General features: G+C 42.4%; 1 protein-coding gene across 1 annotated transcript in view; it reads left to right on the top strand.

Annotated features, from left to right (window-relative positions):
- The window catches only part of LOC142291659 (uncharacterized), a 1,021,181-nt gene that overhangs the window by 984,912 nt on the left and 13,115 nt on the right, over positions 1-23,154 (top strand). The window contains exons 103-104 of the mRNA XM_075336344.1: positions 582-739; positions 16,936-17,061. Coding sequence (XP_075192459.1) covers positions 582-739; positions 16,936-17,061 — 284 coding nt within the window. The remainder of the gene's footprint in view (positions 1-581; positions 740-16,935; positions 17,062-23,154) is intronic.

Below are 23,154 nucleotides of genomic sequence, written 5' to 3'. Positions count from 1 at the left end.
AGATCATAGATAGAAAGATGTATATGAAAGAACATGATCATTTATATCGCTGACCTAGACTTTAAATTATCATTATTATTCAATATTTATATTTTTACCTAATAAAGCTTTTCTTAAGGAAATATTTTTTTTTTTACTTTATTTGTTTAATATCTTGTCACATTTTTACATTCTAGCATGTGCAGCCATTTGGAAATGTCAGTATGATGATAAAGTTGTGCCAAATTTTCAATGTTGCCAAAATGGTTTCGGTGCTGAATAGTTTAGGGAATAACAAAATTCATTATGTGAGGAAGGAACACCTCTTTTAAAGGAAATGTGTCCCGAAAAAGAGTGTTTTCAACAAAAATGTTAAGTATGAAATTTTTTTAATTTTTTTAATGGTATAAAATATGAAAAATTGTTTTAAAAGTTTTCATATATTCAACTAGGGGGAACAATTGCTGCCATTTGTCATGAAAACCTTGTGTAGTGCTAGCTCGCCTGATGACTGCAGTAAATATGGGCCGGATCTGCTTGTGTGTGTCTGATGTCACTCCCCCCCTCCCCTTTTATTCATACTATCTACTTGCCATTTACAGAATTGCGTGATGACAATCCCCATCAAGTGCCCACAGCCAGTAAGCCAGTGGCATCTAAAGAGAGTGGCCTTCATTTTAAACATAGATCTTAGTATCTCCACATCAAGAAGATCTGTATCAACAATGAAGCAAATGTCAAGAAGCAGGCCAGTAATAAAGTAAGCATTTTTAAATTAATGTACAATATAAGTTGTATAAAAGCACCACTTATTTAACATTTTATTTACAAGTAATACAAGTTGTCTTGATACATCAAGACAACTTGACCTATATACCCTTTGATTAAGTTATATTCAAAAAGTTTCTGAACCATTGTTGACTGTTCAATTTAATAATGCTGGCAATGCACTAAAGACATTTAAAGAGTAACTGTCATAATAATTTTTATTTCCCAAATCAATAGTAGACATGAAAATAAGGAACTTTGTGATACATCTCTACCATGGAAATTTGCTCTTTTCATCTTTTAGATTGATTTACCACTTTCAATTCAGGGGGTAAAAGGTATGGACTGAAGATAGCTCTTATTACTGAGATATGGAATGGCAATTGATGCTTATAAGTTTCTATGGAGAGGAGTGAGGATGTAGAGGCAGGCATGGACCTGATGCTGCAATGACAGTTACAGTTGTCAACCAGTTACCAACTGTCCTCTCCAATCTCAGTAATGGGAAAGCCTCTATTTACATAAGACAGATTTTACCAGTAAATTGATAATTTTTAGAATGAATGATCAGTCCAGGAAGAGAAAAAAGCAGATTTGTCTTATAAGATATATTACAAAGTTTCTTATGTTCATGTGCACTGTAGATTTATAAAAATAAATAAATAAGTAAATAAATAAATAAATAAAATGACAGTTAAGCTGGTGTCACACACAGCGACAACGACAACGACGTCGCTGCTACGTCACCATTTTCTGTGACGTTGCAGCGACGTCCCGTCGCTGTCGCTGTGTGTGACATCCAGCAACGACCTGGCCCCTGCTGTGAGGTCGCCGGTCGTTGCTGAATGTCCAGCTTCATTTTTTCGTCGTCACTCTCCCGCTGTGACACACACATCGCTGTGTGTGACAGCGAGAGAGCGATGAAATGAAGCGAGCAGGAGCCGGCGTCTGGCAGCTGCGGTAAGCTGTAACCAGCGTAAACATCGGGTAACCAAGGGAAGTCCTTTCCCTGGTTACCCGATGTTTACGCTGGTTACCAGCCTCCGCTCTTGCTGCCAGCGCCGGCTCCTGCACTGTGACATGTGGCTGCAGTATGCATCGGGTAATTAACCCGATGTATACTGTAGCAAAGAGAGCAAGGAGCCAGCGCTAAGCAGTGCGCGCGGCTCCCTGCTCTCTGCACTGTGACATGTAGCTGCAGCACACATCGGGTTAATTAACCCGATGTGTACTGTACCTAGGAGAGCAAGGAGCCAGCGCTAAGCGCGGCTCCCTGCTCTCTGAACATGTAACACAGCGACGTTATGATCGCTGCTGCTTCTGCTGTGTTTGACAGCTAAGCAGCGATCATAACAGCGACTTACAAGGTCGCTGTTACGTCACCGAAAATGGTGACGTAACAGCGACGTCGTTGTCGCTGTCGTTTAGTGTGAACCCAGCTTTACTCTTTAGGTCCAAATCCAAAGCCCAAATGTCCACACTCCTACTAATCTGTAAGTGGTCATAATTGTGGACTTAACTAAGAAATTCATCAACTATCAGTTCTATTCGTATAGGAACTGAAAGCATGATGCATAGTAGGTAAAAAATATTTTTTAGGCTCACCTGTTGAGATGGAAACTTCAAGCCAAAGGTCCGGGTGAACACATAGGCCATGGGCCTCTGGTGCTCCAGGCAGGTGAAGCACACGGGGTAAATGTAGCATAGTTATTGGAGGATGCAGGCAGACAGGAGACTGTGAAGCAGGTAGCAGAGGTACTGGAGGTCACAGGCAGACAGAAGATCTGGAATAATGTAACAGAGGTACTGGAGGCCGCAGGCAAACCGGAGACCGGGAAGCAGTCAGCCGAGATACTGGACGTCACAGTCAGACAGGAGTTCAGGAAGCATGTAACAGAGGTACTGGAGGCTGGAGGCAAAGAGGAGACCGAGAAGTAGGCAGCAGAGATACTGGAGGTTGTAGGCAGACAGGAGATCAGTAAGTAGGCAGCCAAGATACTGGAAGTCACAATCAGACAGGAGTTCAGGAAGCATGTAACAGAGGTATTGGAGGCCGCAGGCAAAGAGGAGACCGGGAAGTAGGCAGCAGAGATACTGGAAGTTGTAGACAGTCAGGACTCAGGAACACTAAAGGGTGCTTTGCACGCTGCGACATCGCTAGTGATCTCGTTAGCGATGTGACATGCCAGATCGCAGATAAGATTTGCCGAGATCGCACATAGGTCATTTTTACAGCGCCGATCACATGTGCGATCTCAGCAAATCGTATGTGCAATCTGGCCTGTTGCATCGCTAACGAGATGGCTAGCGATGTCGCAGCGTGTAAAGCACCCTTAAAAGTCTTAATACCAAGACACGGGTGTGTTTCTTGGTGGGCCTTATATAGATCCAGGCAGACGATAACATGGAAGCATGTCATCCCACCTGCAAAGCCCAACATGGAGCATAACAGATTTTAGTGGACCAGATTGAGGGGGGCAAAGACCAAACTCGCGACAGTGGGGTAGCAAATGTGCAGCTTAATTAATACTGATCAGGATGCACCCCCATAACACAAGTTGTTCTTCTTCCGCTCAATATATTGTGGTAATTTCTATAACAGCTGGTATTTAGGCATTAAAAGGAAAGATGGTATGTTAGTTAATAAAGATTCATCATGAAATTGTTTGTTTTGCTTTGTATTCCATGCAAATATAGATTTCATTGAAATATTACATATGCTTTCTATAAGAAATCCCCAAGGGTAAGCATAACAGGGTTTAAAAGAACACTGTTTCATCTGCACTGTAGAAAAACATTTTTTAAAACTAGTTTATGATCATTGTGTCGCCTATTGAATCATTTATATGTTGGTCAGATAACATTCTTCGTTGTTCCTTCATTTTCTGTTCTATTGTGAAAAGGATTTCTCTGTAATGATAAGGCAGCATTCCCCTATCGTAGGAAATTAATATAATGGGTACGGTGTTGGTTGATAAAGATATTAATATTATGGAATAAAAGCTATTTCTTCTCTGGGAACTCGATAATCTGAAATATTTTTTCTTTAGTACATCACTTCCTACAATCCATGGTTGAAGTAGCTCACAGCTAAACATATTTGGAATCTGACACCAGGTTTTGGCTGCTTAATTTAGGAACAGCAGAATGTAAAGATAGAGACCCTGATTTCAGTGATGTGTCACTTTCTGGTTTACCTGCTATAATTTTGATAAACCACTGTTTTATCAGGAAGAGATTATCACTTGAGGGTTAGCAAACCTGATACCATGTAGGTCTCCATAATCATTAGCTCTCTTTAACCCCACCCCCACCACTGATGGAAAGTGTCCAATGAAATTAAGGTGGCTTTACACGCTACGAGATCGCTAAAGCGATGTCGTTGAGGTCACGGAATTTGTGACGCACATCCGGCCGCTTTAACGCTTTGTCGTTGAGTGTGACACCTATTAGCGATTTTGAATCGTTGCAAAAACGTTCAAAATTGCTAATCGGTGACATCCCCCTTATTCCCAATTATTGTTGCTGCTGCAGTAACGATGTTCATCGTTCCTGCGGCAGCACACATCGCTACGTGTGACACCACAGGATGGAGGAACATCTTCTTACCTGCGTCCCGCCAGCAATGAGGAAGGAAGGAGGTGGGCGGGATGTTCGTCCTGCTCATCTCCGCCCCTCCACTTTGATTGGGCGGCCGCTTAGTGACGTCGCCGTGGCACTGAACGTACCGCCCCCTTAGAAAGGAGGCGGTTCGCCGGTCACAGCGACGTCGCGAGCAGGTATGTGCATGTGATGCTGCCGTAGCGATAATGTTCGCTACGGCAGCGATCACCACATATCGGCCGTACGATGGGGGCAGGTGCTATCACACTCGACATCGCTAGCATTGGCTAGCGATGTCCCAGCATGTAAAGCGGCCTTTACTTACAGATGCTTGCAATTAAGGCTATGTTCACACTTTCGTTGTTTTGCATCCGTCACAATCAGTTGCGTCACGGATGCAACGGATGCGTTGCAGATAGTGGCACAACTATTGTGACTGATGCTGCAAAACAATGATCCGTTGATTTTTTTTTAAATTTTTTACTGTTTAATCGGCGACCGGCTATTATCAATGATCAGCTGATCACTCACAGTAGCCGGCTGCCGGGTGATCAGCTGATTACTCACAGTAGCTGGCCGCCGGGTGATCAGCTGATCGCTCACAGAAGCCAGCCGCCGGGTAATCAGCTGATCGCTCACAATAGCCAGCCGCTGGGTGATCAGCTGATTGCACACAGTAGCCGGCCGCCGGGTGATCAGCTGATCACTCACAGGAGCCAGCCCCTGGGTGATCAGCTTATTTCTCACAGTAGCCGGCCGCTTGGTGATTAGCTGATCGCTCACAGAAGCCGGCTGCCGGGTGATCAGCTGATCGCTCACAGTAGCCGGCCGCCAGGTGATCAGCTGATCGCTCACAGTAGCCGGCCACCAGGTGATCAGCTGATCACTCAGAGAAGCCGTCTGCCGGGTGATCAGCTGATCGCTCACAGAAGCCGGCCACCACAAGTGCTGAGCATGCGCAGTGAAATCAAAAGGATTCCGCTGCTCAAAAAAAGTTACATGCTGCGTTTCTGCCGCCTGATGGTCAGTAGTTCCACGACTGATCAGTCGGGAGGAGGATGCAACGCAAGGGCATCAGTCACAATCCGCCGCTCATATAAGTCTATGGGAACAACGGAATCTGCTAAACGGATTGCGTTGTTTCTCAAAGCGCCGGATTGTGATGGATAGTAAATAGCGGAAATGTGAACATAGCCTAAACATGCATTACCTTGTGAGTTTGCAAATATAATGTTAAAAATATAATGTAGAGTAAAATAACAAAATATTAGCATACAATTTTTCCTGCATACACTCTATTAAAATGTGTTTTATTAGATCAGATCTTGGATGCTGTATCTACAACTTTTTATGAAATGGAATAATATACATTATGTAAGCAAACAATTTCCCCTGACATGCGACATGTAGCACTGATCCAAAAAAATCTGCTCTTGAAACTGAATATGTAACGTTCAGTACTGTATATTCCGTTTTTTAGTTTTTTTCCTACTCTTCTTCCAAGAGCCTCATATTGTATGTCTTTTCAACAATATAACCATACGAGGGCTTGTTTTTTGCGAGACAAGTTGTACTTTTGAATGACACTATTCATTCTTCCACAAAATGTACTGGAAAATGGGAGAAGAAAATCCAAGTGCGGTGAAATTGCAAAAAAAGTAATTTCATAATAAAAGCTTTTTTTTCTTTTATTTACCATTTTCACTCTATGGTTAAATTCACTTTGCAATGTGATTATGATTCCTCAGGTCATTCGAAGTACGTAGATACCAAATATGTGTAGTTTTTTTAAGCGGTGAAAAGAATTAGGAAATTTCTTAAAAAAAAGTAACTTGGCGCCATTTTCTGAAACCCCTAATGTTTTTATTTTTTAGAATCTGGGGCTGTGTATAGGCTTATTTTTTGTGCCCTGAGCTGACATTTTTACTGATAGCATTTTGCAGTGGATACAATGTTTTAATTGCCTTTTATTGCATTTTAGTACGTTGCAGGAACCAAAAAAACTTAATTCTGGTGTTCTGATTTTTTTTTTATCTTTATGGAATTTACCAATCAGATTAATTTATTTTATATTTTGCTAGATAGGTCATTTATGAATTTAGCTATACCAAATATGTTTATTTTTTAATTTTGTTTATTTTTAATGGGACAAAAGGGGGTGGTTTGAACTTTTGCATTTTCTTATTTTTTAAAACTTTTTTCTTTTACTTTTTGCTGTATTTAATAGTCCTCTTAGTGGATGGGCAAACCTTAACTGTAAAGTTCTGGACCCGTACCGAACACATAGTGTTCGTGCACAAGGTCCCGAACTGTGGTTTTCCTGAGAAACCTGTGTTAAAGTTCGGGTCCAGCTCAGGTCCAGGCGCTGGAAAAAAAGCACATTATTAAATAACATTATGATTATACTTATCGGTCCAGCAATGCATCCTGCAGACCTGCTATCTCCCAGTCGCTTCTGCTTCCGCGTCCGATCATTAACTTCCGGTGGTAATCATTGCACTGCTCATTTTTTCAGCTGTGTTCGCGGTGACGTCAAGGTTCACCCAAGTCTATGGCTTTGACTATCACTGTCATCCTGCTTCTCGCTCTGTATAGACGCTTGTCTGTACAGAGCGATGAAGCAGAGCTGACATTGTTCTCCCTGTGGACAACGTCGGACTAAAGGGGGCTTTATACGCTATGACATCGCTAATGCAAACTCGTTGGGGTCACGGAATTGGTGACGCACATCCGGCCGCATTAGCGATGCCGTTGCGTGTGACACCGATGAGCGATTTTGCATCGTTGCAAAAACGTGCAAAATCGCTCATCGGTGACATGGGGGTCCATTCTCAAAAATCGTTACTGCAGCAGTAACGAGGTTGTTCCTCGTTCCTGCGGCAGCACACATCGCTCCGTGTGACACCGCAGGAACGAGGAAGCTCTCCTTACCTGCCTCCCGGCCGCTATGCGGAAGGAAGGAGGTGGGCGGGATGTTACATCCTGCTCAGCTCCGCCCCTCCACTGCTATTGGGCGGCCGCTCAGTGATGTCGCTGTGACGCCGCACGGACCGCCCCCTTAGAAAGGAGGCGTTTTGCCGGTCACAGTGACGTCGCCGGGCAGGTAAGTATGTGTGACGGGTCTCGGCGATGTTGTGCGGCACGGTCAGCGATTTGCCCGTGTTGCGCAACAGATGGGGGTGGGTACCCACACTAGCGATATCGGGACTGATATCGCAGTGTGTAAAGCCCGCTTAAGGATTTTTTTATAATAAAGATGGAGTTTCTAAATTATTTTTTCTTTTATTTCTTTTTTTTTTAAACTGTTTTTATTGAGAAGAAACAAAATAGACATACATATCTGGGATAAAATAAAAAAGAAACAAAAGAAAATACAGTATGTCAATAATAAGACAATCCAAAAAGATTAATCGGTACATTTTGGAAATCAACAAAACTGGGAGAGCCTCCCTTGGGCATGTACAGAGAAGAAAGAGCCCTTATGACAAAACCTTACATTATATAAACCTAATAGGTACTCTGCCAGTAATGAGCTCCTTTATATACCAATCCGTAAACTGGAAACAATCATGTACTGCTTGGCACGTAGACAGTGGTTGGGCGTTAATAAAGGAAGTCCAAGTTAGAAAGAAGCGTTTAGTGAGTTTTGTCTTTGTTGAGTAATGACACTATCCAGTCCATTTGGAAGAGGTAGGCCACCTTCGTGCTAAACAAACTAAGAGTAGGGACTGCGTCTTGTGCCCAGAGGTGTAGGATACTTTCGCGAGTGGCCGCTGTCCAAATAAATAAAGTGCGGCGCTGATGGTCATGAAGTCTATCCATCTTGTCCTGCGGAAGAATATTGAAGATGGCCCACTCAGGAGACAAAGAAATGGAAAGATCAAAGGTATTAGTAAGGTGTTGTGAGAGTGCACTCCAGACCTCCTGTATCTTTGGGAAACCCTATAGGCAGTGAAAAATGTCTGCCGGTGAGTGCATTCATTTAGGGCAGGGATGGAAACTGGATGGGGACATTTTAAATTTAATAGCCGGGGAAATATATGCTCTACGAAAAATCATGAGCGCCATGGTTTTGTAACTATCCTATGGTAACATGGATATAATATGTAGCGTGTCTTCCAAGAGAACCTTTACCGGACAGTCAGTTAGCATTTCCCCAGGCCTGACGTAGAGTCCGACCACTGGATAGAAGGCTTAAGAAACTTATATATGAGACTCAGGAAGTAAGTCCCTAGGTGTGCTCTAATGGAGATTAAATTTAAGGTGTATTCTCTAACATTTTCTGAGATAGCCCGTAACACCGAGTTTACATAATGCCTGATCTGGACATAAGTGAAGTTATCACCCACCAGCACTGGATGCTTGAGAGCAATGTCCTCTGAAGTAAGAGGACGTTGTTTATCTGACAACAGATCACAGACTAAATGACAACCATTATTCCCAAGCACACTGTAAGTAGGGGGTAGCCTACCCTGCAAAAAGTAGGTATTTCCCTAAAAAGAAAGGACAGAGGTGTGAGGGTCAAGTCCACTAAATCGTCTCGCCAGGCACCAAGCCAAAACACAACTGACCATAATAAGGGGTTCTCTTTAACCGCTATGGGAACATCAACTGGTCGTAAATGGAGAAAAGCCGGGAGTTTAAAAGGTCCACACATAGCCTCATCTATTGGAGTATTAGTGAATCGGATGGAAGCACTGATCCAATACAGTGAGTATCGAAAGAGGGACGCTATACTGTAAAGGCTTACATTCAGAAAATTAAGGGTATGTGCACACGTTGCTTTTTTTTCCGCGCGGAAAAAAACGCACCCTCTGGCAGAGGGGAGAATAGTAAACAATGCTTTTTGAGAAACAACGCATCGAAAACGCATGCGTTTTTCATGCTTAATTCATGCGTTTTTCATGCATTTTTCATGCGTTTTTTTAGGTGCGTTTTTTAAGACTTGGGTACCTATACGTCAGAAAACCCCCACAAGTGACCCCATTTTGGAATCTGCACCCCTCAAGGATTTTATTCAGGAGTATATTAATCATTTTGAATCCACAGCTACTTCCCCCAAAATGTAGCTGTAGCAACAATATTCTCACTGTTGGGCTATGTGGCCATGATCCAGCGACACGGCGTCTAGTACCCAGTGTCAGCCTTCCTGCAGAGATGTGAGTGTTTCCCACGGGAGAACGCAGCTGCCCATGCCCACGATTTGGGTTCAGGCTGCTGTGGAGCTCTATGCTACCTGCAGAGAACACTCATCTACGCAGCATAAATAGACATGCTGAGGCTCGGGAAGCTGCGCCACCGGTCGGTTTATGCTGCGGAGAAAAGAAGCACAGTGGGCATGAGATTTCTAAAAATCCTTCCACTGTGCTTCTACTGCACAATGCAGCGTCATGGACGCAGGGAAAACAATCTGCGCCCAAAACGCTGCAAACCCCGATTGTGGGCATCCAGCCTAAAAAGCGTCAATGGAGGTCAAATATATATACAACGTCCCACCCCCCCCTGCATATTCTAAGCTGGCACCTTTAGTACCTTTCATGTGGCACTAAAGGGTGCCTAGCCTAGTTTTTATCACAAAAACAAAAAAAAAAATGGCGTGGGGTCCCCCCTATTTTTGATAGCCAGTCAGGGTAAAGCAGACAGCTGTAGCCTGCAAACCACAGCTGGCAGCTTCATCTTGTCAGGTGATCAATTTGGAGGGCTCCCCAGGTTTTTTTTTTTTATTTATAAATAAAAATAATAAAAAAAAAATAACATGGGGTCCCCCCAAATTAGATCACCAGCCAAGGTGAAGCTGACAGCTGAGGTCTGGTATTCTCAGGGTGGGAAGAGCCATGGTTATTGGACTCTTCCCAGCCTAAAAATAGCAGGCCACAGCCGCCCCAGAAGTGGCGCATCCATTAGATGCGCCAATCCTGGCGCTTCGCCCCAACTCATCCCGCGCCCTGGTGCGTTGGCTAACGGGGTAATAAATGGGGTTGATACCAGATGTGTAATGTCACCTGGCATCAAGCCCAGCAATTAGTGATGTCACGGCGTCTATCAGACACCCGACATAACTAATTGACAGTAAACAAAAGCAAAAAAAGACAACAAAAAATTTTTTATTAGAAAAAACACTCCCCAAATCATTCCCTTGTTTTCCAATTTAATAAAAAAAATGGGTCCGCAGAAATCCATTTGGATGTCCCACGTCGGCTCTGGACCTTCTAGAATATGGGGGCACGTTCAGGGAACGTATCCCCCATTTTCTAGGAGGGCAGACCCTCCATTTGAGGAGAGTGGGTGCAAAAATCTGCACCCACTCTCCCCGGGTCACAGCTGCAGAGTGCCGAGCAGCCAGCACAGCTCACACTGAACACTGTGCTGGCTGTCAGCTGCTCTGCACATGTGACCGGCCGGCATCTGCTTTGAAGGAGGAGGGGGCCGCGGGGGATCAGCGCTGCGACCGGACAGGTATGTATGACACCGGGGGGAATTGGGGTGAACGGGCAGGGCCTGGGTGCATTTTTCTGTCGCATGTCTCAAGGCACATGCGACAGATAACATAGGAGCAGGGCGGCCGGTGCGCTACTGAGCGCGCGGCCATGTTGGATTTTCGGGAGGGGGGTCGGGGGTCGGGGTGGGCACTTTGGCGACACCGGGGGCTTTGCCAGGAAGTGAGGTCAACAGGAAACCTCTTGACCTCACTTCCAGGTAAATGCCTGCGTTCTGGCGTGCCGACAAAGCCCGCGGACTGCAACAAAAAAGCAGGTCCATGCGGTGTAGCTGCGTTCTAACCCCACATCATTGATTTCAATGGGGGAGAGAACGCAGCCACAACGCACAAAAGAAGTGACATGCTGCTTTTCTTTCCGCACCGATTTTTGGCATCCAAAACGCTGCGGAAAGAAACGCAGCGTGTGCACTGATTTTTCAGCTTTCCCATACACTTTGCTGGGAAAGCTGAACGCATGCAATTTGCCACTGAAACGCTGCGGTTCAAAACGCAGCGTTTCCGCGGTAAAAAACGCAACGTGTGCACACAGCCTAAGGCCGCCCAAAGATTTTGTTTGTTGCAACTTAAAAATGCTAATTCTGGAACCCCATTCTGATCCCCAAATAAATTGACGAAAGACCTTCGTTAGAAGCTTGTCATCAGCTTTAGAGAGCAAACCCAACAATGTTTGCAAGGGAAAAAAGAGTTTGGGGAAAGAGATCATTTTAAAAACATTGGCCTTACCTGCAAAGGACAATTTAAGGGATTTCCTAGATTGAATTTCCTGAACAACTGCAGAGATAAGAGGGCAAACATTCAATTTGTAGAAATTATGGGGATTTGAGGGCAGGTGTACTCCAAGATAAGGCAGGGAATCTCTCTTCCACTGAAAGGGAAAGAGGAATGGCCACTATTTCTGAGCAGTTTTAAAAATTGCTAAAGCGTGAGATTTGGTGAAATTTATATGAAACTCTGAGGCTGCGCCAAACTCACTGAAGGCATCCATTATAGAAGGAATGGACTCCTTAGGGTTGGTTTCATAAGTAAAATTTCATCCGCAAATGTTAATGTTTTGAGTGTGCGGTGGCCGACCTCAATGCCCCCACAGGAAGGGATCATCTCCAAGTATCTCATCAGGGGACCCAGGGAAATGTTGAATAGTAAGGGTGATAGGGGACAGCTTTGTCTCGTGCCTCTCAAAATGGGAAAATGAGTTGATTTCACGCCATTGAGCCAAATCGAGGTTTGGGGATTATTATAAATTGTCCGCACAAAGTTGTAGAAGGTAAAGCCAAACAATCTATACTTAACAGTTTGTATAACATGAGACCATGACACTCGATCAAAAGCTTTATCAGCGTCAAGGTTAACTAGTATATTTTGCTTGGCCCTAGCCTGACAACTATGTGTGATAGCAGCCAATGCTGTCCAAATATTAAAGGTAATAGACCGGCCATGAACAAAACTTGTTTGAGATGGAGTAAGAATATCAGGAAGCATGGACTGCAGCCTATTAGCCATGATTTTAGTAAGCAGTTTAAAATTGACATTTAGGAGGGATATTGTGCGATATGAGGCAGGGTGAAGTGGGTCTTTGCCTGGCTTCAACAACAATGGCAAACAAGCCTCATTAAATTGGTCAGGCAAAAAGCCAGAATTGACAATCTTTTTAAAAAGAGAGGTAAGGTGAGGTGTAAGTAAGGGTTGTAGTAGTTTATAAAATTCAACCAAAAATCCATCTGGGCCAGGTGCCTTAAGCAATCTAGAGGACTTAATGACGGATCCCACCTCCCTAGCAGAAATCGGCTGGTTAAGAATCTCCCGTTGAGAAGCAGTAAGTCTTGGCGGGTCGACCTTACACAGAAATTGATAGCCGTCTTCCTGAATATCCAGGTAGGGGCCATAAAGATCGGCATAAAAATTGTGGAAAACCATGTAGAGTTGGGTCGGGTTACAAGAAATGGAACCATCGGGCATTGTAATGTTAGGGACTTTGGTACACATTACACTGTAAGCTCCACCCTGTGAAGACATCACACTCAAGCTGCCTGTTTTCTTTGTGCCACACAGCCTGTGGAACAAAGTAGTTAGTTATAAACATGAGATCAACAAATAGTGGCCGTGGTCGTGAAATTCATGGTGTCACTCTAAATTAGACATGGCCACCATGAATTTCTAGTAAACAATAAAAAAAAAAACACAGACATTTTTATTTTATTAGAAATAAAACAGAAAAAACATTTAGAGACTCCATCTTTATTATAAAAAAACTCTTAGTCTGATGTAGTCCACGGAGAGAGCAATGTCAGCTCTACTTGATTTCTCTGTACAGACAAGCGTCTCTACAGAGCATGAAGCAGGCTGACACTGACAGTGACAGTCAAAGTTCAATCGAGTCCATGGCTAAGATATGGACTCGGGTGAACCCTGACGTCACCGCAAACACGGCTGAAAAAAGCCGAAGACTGCCGAGTGACGAGCAGTGCAGTGAATACCGTCGGAAGTTAATGATCAGACCCAGAAGAAGCCGCGAGACAGCGGGTCTGCACGACGCATTGCGGGACCAGTAAGTATAATGACAGTGTTTATTATTAACTATATTCATTATTTTATACCCCCCACCCCATCCCATAATTGTAAAGTCCAAGCTCGGGGGTTCGGATGAAAGTTCACGTTATCTTCAGCCCCAAACTTGAACTTTACAAAAAGCTCAGCCAAGTCTCCCAGTCCCAAATATCGGGGAGTTCGCCCATCACTAATCATGTGTTCTATACAGAGTAGTGCATTAGCACTGCTCTGTATAACACAAATAACAGTCTTTTATGAACACTGGTGCACAGGTGGCATTCACAAAAGGATTGTGATGACAACCACGGAGGCCACTGACCCTCAGCTGTCATGTCAAGCCAATGGCATCCCACAATATTGTGACGGAGGTTTCGATGGGCAGGATTAGGGACACCCTTCCTGATAGTGCATGTTAAATGCCTCTGTCAGAAATTGACAGTAGAATTTAGCTGGTTAAGAACCACGGGTAGATCTCCAATCCACCTGCTGTTATTAGAGGCACTTGATGGCTGTTTAAATCAGCTGTCAAGTGCCGGGAAAGATACGAGCTTGGCATGTGAGCCTGCATCACAGGCAAGGACACCGCCACTTACGTACGTGTACATCATCGTCTATGAAGGGTATAAACAATTTTTCTTTTTTTATATAGCTAAAGTTATGTTCAACTATCTTCTTGACTAAAATGAATAACTAGCCTTGTATATGGGATTTATGATGGAAGTTGTGATACACAAGTATCTGGCCATATACTATCATGTCAGCTGACTATTGCAGGATTGGTCAATGATCACCTCTGAATGTGTCGGATAAGGCTAAGTTCACATGTCCAGTAGTCATCCGCTAGAGTGGATCCTGCAATGATCTGTTGGCAGACGCAACTTTTTTGTCTGTTTTTGAAGAGCTGTTTTTAGCGGGATCCATTGCTTTAACATTGTCATCTATGGAAAATGGATCTGTTAATTGTCCATCTTTTTGTTTATCATTGGTAAAGGATACTTTTTTGCTTACTGGATCAATTCTAAATGGAAGATAAATAGCAATTAGTTAACAGATCCGTAATTCCATTGACTCCAATGTTAAGAAATCAGTTATTTAAAAATAGACAAAAAAGTTGTGTCTCCATAGCTTTTTTGATTGCTGCTGAACCCGTTGTAATGGATGATTACTGGACATGTGAAGTTAAGGCCCCGTCACACTAAGCAACATCGCTAGCAACATCGCTGCTAACGAACAACTTTTGTGACGTAGCAGCGATGTTGCTAGCGATGTTGCTGTGTGTGACATCCAGCAACAACCTGGCCCCTGCTGTGAGGTCGTTGGTTGTTGCTGAATGTCCTGGGCCATTTTTTAGTTGTTGCTGTCCTGCTGTGAAGCACAGATCGCTGTGTGTGACAGCGAGACAGCAACAACTAAATGTGCAGGCAGCAGGAGCCGGCTTCTGCGGAGGCTGGTAACCAATGTAAACATCGGGTAACCAAGAAGCCCTGTCCTTGGTTACCCGATATTTACCTTTGTTACCAGCCTCCTCCTCTCTCACTGTCAGTGCCGGCTCCTGCTCTGTGCACATGTAGCTGCAGCACACATCGGGTTAATTAACCCGATGTGTGCTGTAACTAGGAGAGCAAGGAGCCAGCGCTAAGCATTGTGCGCTGCTCCCTGCTCTGTGCACATTTAGCTGCAGCACACATCGGGTTAATTAACCCGATGTGTGCTGTAACTAGGAGAGCAAGGAGCCAGCGCTAAGCATTGTGCGCTGCTCCCTGCTCTGTGCACATTTAGCTGCAGCACACATCGGGTAATTAACCCGATGTGTGCTGTAACTAGGAGAGCAAGGAGCCAGCGCTCAGTGTGCGCTGCTCCCTGCTCTCTGCACGTGTAGCTCCGTGCGGTGGTAACCAAGGTAAATATCGGGTTGGTTACCCGATATTTACCTTAGTTACCAAGCGCAGCATCTTCCACGCGGCGCTGGGGGCTGGTCACTGGTTGCTGGTGAGCTCACCAGCAACCCGTGTAGCGACGCTCCAGCGATCCCTGCCAGGTCAGGTTGCTGGTGGGATAAATGGAGCGTCGCAGTGTGACATCTCACCAGCAACCTCCTAGCAACTTACCAGCGATCCCTATCGTTGTTGGGATCGCTGGTAAGTTGCTTAGTGTGACTGGACCTTTAGGCTAATCTGTGACCAAAGGGCTCTATCAGAGGCTTATTCTTGTCTCCTCATTGAACTACTAATGACATTTACAATTTACATTACCAGGCAGCTAAGCTGTAGCCACTGATAAGCTGTGTCATAATGAAGCAGAGCTGTAAGCAGCCAACATTGAGGAAAGTAAACAGCACCACACATAGGGATTTGGCTATCTTCTTTTTTTTTCTATGCCCGTTTTGATATTTGGCTTAAGGCCCCGTCACACTAAGCAACATCGCTAGCAACATCGCTGGTAACGAACAACTTTTGTGACGTTGCTAGCGATGTTGCTGTGTGTGACATCCAGCAACAACCTGGCCCCTGCTGTGAGGTCGTTGGTTGTTGCTGAATGTCCTGGGTCATTTTTTAGTTGTTGCTGTCCTGCTGTGAAGCACAGATCGCTGTGTGTGACAGCGAGACAGCAACAACTAATGTGCAGTGAGCAGGGAGCCAGCTTCTGCGGAGGCTGGTAACTAATGTAAACATCGGGTAACCAAGAAGCCCTGTCCTTGGTTACCAGATATTTACCTTTGATACCAGCCTCCTCCGCTCTCACTGCCTGTGCTGCCGGCTCCTGCTCTGTGCACATGTAGCTGCAGCACACATCAGGCAATTAACCCGATGTGTGCTGTAACTAGGAGAGCAAGGAGCCAGCACTAAGCATTGTGCGCTGCTCCCTGCTCTGTGCACATTTAGCTGCAGCACACATCGGGTAATTAACCCGATGTGTGCTGTAACTAGGAGAGCAAGGAGCCAGCACTAAGCAGTGTGCGCTGCTCCCTGCTCTGTGCACATTTAGCTGCAGCACACATCGGGTTAATTAACCTGATGTGTGCTGTAACTAGGAGACTGGGGGCTGGTCACTGGTTGCTGGTGAGCTCACCAGCAACTCGTGTAGCCACGCTCCAGCGATCCCTGCCAGGTCAGGTTGCTGGTGGGATCGCTGGAGCGTCGCAGTGTGACAGCTCACCAGCAACCTCCTAGCAACTTACCAGCGATCCCTATCGTTGTTGGGATCGCTGGTAAGTTGCTTAGTGTGACTGGACCTTTATAGTAGTTCCCTTTGCTGTCTTTTTTATTCATCAAACCAGTAATATGATTTTTAACTCACAAAATGATTTTACAATTACATTTCTGTCAATGTCAAACCAAGCTAAAAAAAATGGAAGACATCCAACTGCTTTACATTACTCATTTGTCAGGAACAGGCCCCTTTGATAGCAAGAGTTACAAGAATAGTATATAAATGTGTCAGTTCTATGTACATCTCTATATGCACTTGTCTATTTCCCAGGCAGAATGTTGGAGAAAATGTATCATTCCCCTGAGTCACCATTTCTTTCTGTTTTCCAGCTCGCTGACAAAAGTGGATAAATCATCACACTCCAGAATTTTCAATAGACCAAGCAAGGAAAAAAATTGTCTGCCATCTCAGGAGCAAGAACAAGAGACGTCCTATCAAACTGGTAAATATGTGATGTATCATTGGTCAGTCATAAGGACAATATGTGCAAGGCATTTTGACTTTTCCAATGTGAAAAAAACTAGAAAAATCACAGTATTTTCTGGAATTATGTTTGTTGGCCTTAGGCCAAATTCAGACGTCTGTCTATAACTGTCCAAGTACAAACCACAGTTAATGGACTGTCGAATTTTGGTCAGCAGACTGATTGCCAGTCTATGAACTGCAGTCTATACTTGGAACATGATATAATCATTAGTTCATTCAGCCCTAAAGGGGTATTCCCATCTCCAAGACCCTATCCCAATATGTAGTAGGTTTATTATTATTATTATTATTAATAATAATAATAATAATAATAATGTTACCAAATACCTCCACTTAGAAATATACAACCCCTGGCAAAAATTTTGAAATCACCTGGCTCTGAGGATGTGTGTCGCCCCTAAGCAGGCTAACTGCTCGAATCCGGGATTGCCGTGGCTCGAGGTTCCCCGGACCCGGGGTTCAGAGGCCGCTCGATTGAAAAGGGAATATTTACAGGAGATTAGTTTGTGACACCACCTGTGGGGTGCAGTAATAGGGAAGTACCGTCGCTGCTGAGGGGAATACCAGGGCGCATGATGTGGGGGCAGCTAGATGACAGTTCCCTCCGCAGGTAGGGAGGCCCTGGGACTCTGCAGGGTTGGTGGATGGTACTGTGCAGGCTTGCTGGGCAGGCAGGATGCAGGGAGAGGGGCAGTGTACTCACTCAGGTTGTTGTGTTGTTAGATGCAGTCAATGAAGCAGACTCACACACTGTAGTAAACCAAAGTCTCTGGGTACCACTGCAACTGGTCCGAGTGTCTCTCCCACCGGTATCACTTTAATGGTCCGGAGCCTGCCTCCATGCACAAATTTAGTTGTTCTTGTGACCCCTTGGCCTTAAGCTGTCAGGGTCCCACTCCTTATATGTAGTGGAGCTGTGCTCTTGATGGCTGGCACTTGGGATCTCAGTGGGTCGCATAAGCTGGAAAACCCTATCCCCGTCATTGTACTTCAATCTCTGAGCCCTTGGGGAAAGTTCATAGAGACTGTCCTCCACAGGTTAATTATCAGAGCGCCTGAAGATGTTCATTCAGTTGTTTACTTTTGATTAAAAAAAGCAGATCACAGACATGGCACAAAACTAAAGTAATTTCAAATGTCAACTTTCTGGCTTTAAGAAAAACTAACAAAAAAATCATGAAAACATAATGTGCTAGCCAGTAAAGGTTACTTTTCAAGACCAAACAGGAGGAAAAAAAAAATTATGTAGTCACTCAGTTATGAGGAAAAAATTATGGAGTCATGAAAAACAAAAAAAAAATAACACTCCAATACAGTAATATTTTGTTGCACCACCTCTGGCTTTTATAAGAGCTTGCAATCTCTAAGGCATGGACTTTATGAGTGACAAACAGTACTCTTTATCAATCTGGTTCTAACTTTGTCTGATTGCTGTTGCCAGATAAGCTGTGCAGGTTGAAGCCTTGTCATGGACCATTTTCTTCAGCTTCCACCAAAGATTTTTAATTGGATTGAGATCCGGACTGTTTGCAGGACATGTCATTGACCTTATGTGTCTTCTTTCAAGGAATGTTTTCACAGCTTTTTCTCTATGGCAGGATGCATTATCATCTTGATATATGATTTCATCATCCCCAAACATCCTTTCAATTGATGGAATAAGAAAAGTGTCCAAAATTTCAATGTAAATTTGGGCATTTATTGAAGATGTAATGACAGCCATCTCCCCAGTGCCTTTTCCTGACATGCAGCCCCATGTCATCAGTGACTGTAGAAATTGACATGTTCTCTTCAGGCAGTCATTGTTTAGCTTTTCTGTATGTAAATCCCATTTCCTTTTGGCAGTTTCTTACAGTTTGGTCACAGACATTGACTCCAGTTTCCTCCCATTCATAAGGACAAAGAGACAGAAATCAGAGTATATTGTATCAAAAAAAATTTTTTTTAATAATATTCTTCAAAATATTTATATAAAAACACTTTTTTATTTCAAATTGCTAAAATCATCACAAGGTCAAGAAAAAACATCACCAGAAAAAACATATAAACACATACAGAGGGGATCTCTGATCCAAAGGATTATTGGTGAAAAAAACAGAGGATCATTTCATATCAAAAAATCTATATCATAAAAATATCACCCCTGTCCCTTCACCAACATCCATAGTACAGCACTAATACATATATTAATTGATAAATAATAAATATACAGATATATAAATATTATATCGATATATCAATAAATATACATATAATAGCTCCAGTGTAAATAGCCAATGTTCAAAAGGAAGGTTTCTACTCCTATAGACAAGAGCGGAATAAACGAGGAATCTCCTCTATATAAATATAACTTCTCCTTTAAATGCCCACTCCTCATTTATAAACAGCTTGAGTGGGCAAGCTATTAAATAAACTATAACTCATTGCCCCTTATTAAACCTATGGACATAGGAATATCACTCTTAAAGGAGAAGTTATATTTAAATAGAGGAGATTCCTCGTTTATTCCGCTCTTGTCTATAGGAGTAGAAACCTTCCTTGTGATGATTTTAGCAATTTGAAATAAAAAAGTGTTTTTATATAAATATTTTGAAGAATATTATTAAAAAAATTTTTTTTTTATACAATATACTCTGATTTCTGTCTCTTTGTCCTTATCTAATTATTTGAGTTAAAGTATCTCCAAAAACTATGGTGGAGAAATGATAGGAATCTGCTATCATGTTCCTCCCATTCATGTCTCATTTGTTTTGTTGTGCATTTCCTGTTTTGGAGACATATTCCTTTAAGTTTCCTGTCTTGGCACTTTGATGTCTTCTTTGGTCTACCAGTATGTTTGCCTTTGTTGTTTGTATTTGGTTCAGATTTTAGACACAGCTGACTGTGAACAACCAACATCTTTTGCAACATTGTGTGATGATTTACCCCCTTTTCAGAGTTTGATAATCCTCTCCTTTGTTTTAATTGACATCTCTCGTGTTTGAGCCATAAATCATGGCAGTCCACTTGGTGTAACAGCTCTACAAGGTGTGATCACTCCTTTATAGATGCAGACTAACGAGCAGATCTTATTTGATGCAGGTGTTAGTTTTGGGAATGAAAATTTTCAGGGTGATTCCATAATTTTTTCCTCATAATTGAGTAATTCCATAGTTTTTTTTCCCCCTTTTTGGTCTTGAAAAGTAACTGTTACTGGCTAGCACATAATGTTTTCATGATTTTTTTTGTGTTTCTTGAAGCCAGAAAGTTGACATTTGAAATGACTTTAGTTTTGTGCCATGTCTGTGATCTGCTTTATTTAAACAAAAGTAAACAACTGAATGAGCATCCTCAGAGGCAGGTGATTCCATATTTTTTGCCAGGGTTTGTAATATAGTTCTCCTTATATAGCCTTATCTCTTACCTCATGCAGGACATTGCAGCTTAGGTATCCATGGTTATATCCACTCATATAGTGACAGTCAGTTAGTTATTTTATTGTGGTCAAAAACCAAGGATACCTAAGCTGCAATGCCCTGCACATGAGGTAAGAGACATGTCTATATCAGGACTATACTACATTTCTAATTAGAGGTATTTGCTAATATTATTATTATTATTACACCTATTATATATTATATATATTAAATACTGGGATAGGATCTTGGAGATTGGGCTACCCCATTAATTTAAAAACAATATGAAATATCATGCTTAAAGGGAGTGTATCACGAGAAAACGACCTACTGTTTTTTTATGTAAACTATACATTTTAAACATTTTTATTAATGATTATTTTATACGTTACGTACTGCATAAGAAAAACTTGCAGTCTTACAATTTTCACGCTGACTAATGGGAATATTGTACTCTCATACTTCCTATTGTTTCTCTTAATCCACATGTACATTAGAAGCAGGAGACTGACTCGGACCCCATCTTTTTTATTGAATCATCTAATGATCTCATGCAAAAATCATTATGTAAAAAAATTGTGACATTTAAAAGGAAAAATCTGATTTAAACAGGAAATGATTTTCTGATGTTACATTACTTTTTATATATATACTGTAGATCATGTGTGAATGTTGAGTTATTGAGTTGTTTGAAGCTATGACAAGATTGATATTCACATGAGAGACACATCCCACATGCAGAATCAATATGTATTTTCTGCAGGTGTCTGCACCAATATATACATTAGCTATTTGCTGTAATTTTTGCAACATTTTTTGCTGGATAATTTTTTTTTTTATATTTTCATTGCAGATTTGAAACAGTATTTTGTATGTGGTTTTTTTTACTGCAGAAATGCTGATATTCTGCACTTAAAATTGGGGTCACACTGGTGTTTAGCAGCTGATGAGTCTTTTATGTGAGAGCATCGGATGAGATATGCTTCTCCCGTGAGTGTGCGCCGAGTGTCACTGTGATCAGATTGTCTTGCATGCGAGAGTGAGAGCACAGGTGAGGTGAAGATGAAGAACTTTATTTCTCCATCTTCTCCATTGCCTGTCTCTGCGTAGAGCAGACTGGACTCGTCTTACATCAGAGTGTAGTCTGATGCTTAACACGCACCCATTGATTTGTATAGGAGTGCGTCATCCATGACACGCTGCCACACATCACAGCATGCAGCAATTTGTTTTCTCATTCCAAACTGGTGTGAGGAAAAAAATGCTGATCAGCACTGCATCATAGTTTAACCTCTTCACGACCAATGACGTACCTATACATTATTGGTTGTGTATATGCCTCTAAAGCGGCGTTCACAGAGATGCCGAAGCATCACCATGAACAGCAGAAGCGATTGGATGGTGCAGACTTCAAGTCCCCTAAGGGGACTAATAAAATTAATAAAAAATGTAAAAAAGAAAAGTTTTTAAAAATACGAAAAAACCCTCCAAAAACTAAAAGTTAAATCACCCCCTTTTGACCCATTGAACATAAAACCATAAAAAAAACAAAAAAGATTTTGGTACCACCGTTTTCAGAAGTGTCCAATCTATCAAAAGATACAATCAATTAATCTGATTGGTAAAGTGGGTAGCGAGAAAAAAAATCGAAAAGCCAGTATTACAGTTTTTTTTGGTCATCGAAACATTGCATTAAAATGCTATAACAGGCTATCAAAGCATTGCATCTACCCAAAATGGTATGATTACAAACATCTGATCAAGACGCAAAAAGTAAGCCATGATTGAGCCCCAGATCCCGAGAAATGAGAACGCTATTAGTCTAGGAAAATGGAGACAAGAGCGCCATTCTTTTGTTGACAAATTTCTGAATTTTTTTTTAACCACTTAAAACTATACATGTTTGGTATCTACGAACTCATACTGACCAGATGAATTATAATGCCTGGTCAGTTTTACCATATAGTGAACTTGATAAAATTCCCAAAAAAATTTGTGGAATTGTACTTTTTTTGCAATTCCACCACACTGGGAATTTTTTTCCCTGTTTTCCAGTACAATTTGTGGCAGAAAGAATGGTGTTGTTTAAAAGTACATCTCGTCTCGCAAAAACAAAAACAAGTCTTCATATGGCTATATTGACGGAAGAATAAAAAAGTTATGGCTCTTGGAAGAAGGGGAGGAAAGAACAAAAATGGAAAATTGGCCAGGAGTGAAGGGGTTAAAGAGGAATTCCCAACAGTTTGACCAGGTTCAACTTTTTAAATTGTATAGAATAGTGGTTGCAGAGCTGAGTAAAACAGTTTTTATTTTTTAATTTCTCATTTCCATTATAGAGGTAATAGTTTACAAAGTTTAGATTATAATTTATGCCAAGCCCAAAAGGGTGTTAGCAAAGAAAAAAAAACAGGCTTCCAGAAAAGCTTAGAACAGGCTGTCTCTAGGTAGGATATGTAAAGTCACATGGCCCCTGCTCTCCTATGTGATTTCTACACCTATAGCAAAGCTGTTTGTCATTACAAGCACTTCTTGCAGCTTTCAGCCCACAGCACTGCAGCAAGGGGAGTACATCAGTACTGTGTGTTATTACAAACACCTTTTTCAGCTTACATCTCAGAACATTGTCCTCTCTACTTTATTTTTCTTCTCCCACACTGATTGCCAAGA

The sequence above is a fragment of the Anomaloglossus baeobatrachus genome, chromosome 2 (assembly GCF_048569485.1).
Source record: "Anomaloglossus baeobatrachus isolate aAnoBae1 chromosome 2, aAnoBae1.hap1, whole genome shotgun sequence".
Taxonomy (NCBI): domain Eukaryota; kingdom Metazoa; phylum Chordata; class Amphibia; order Anura; family Aromobatidae; genus Anomaloglossus; species Anomaloglossus baeobatrachus.
Note: the sequence above shows the minus strand (reverse complement) of the source record. Positions and strands in the feature narration are given on the sequence as shown.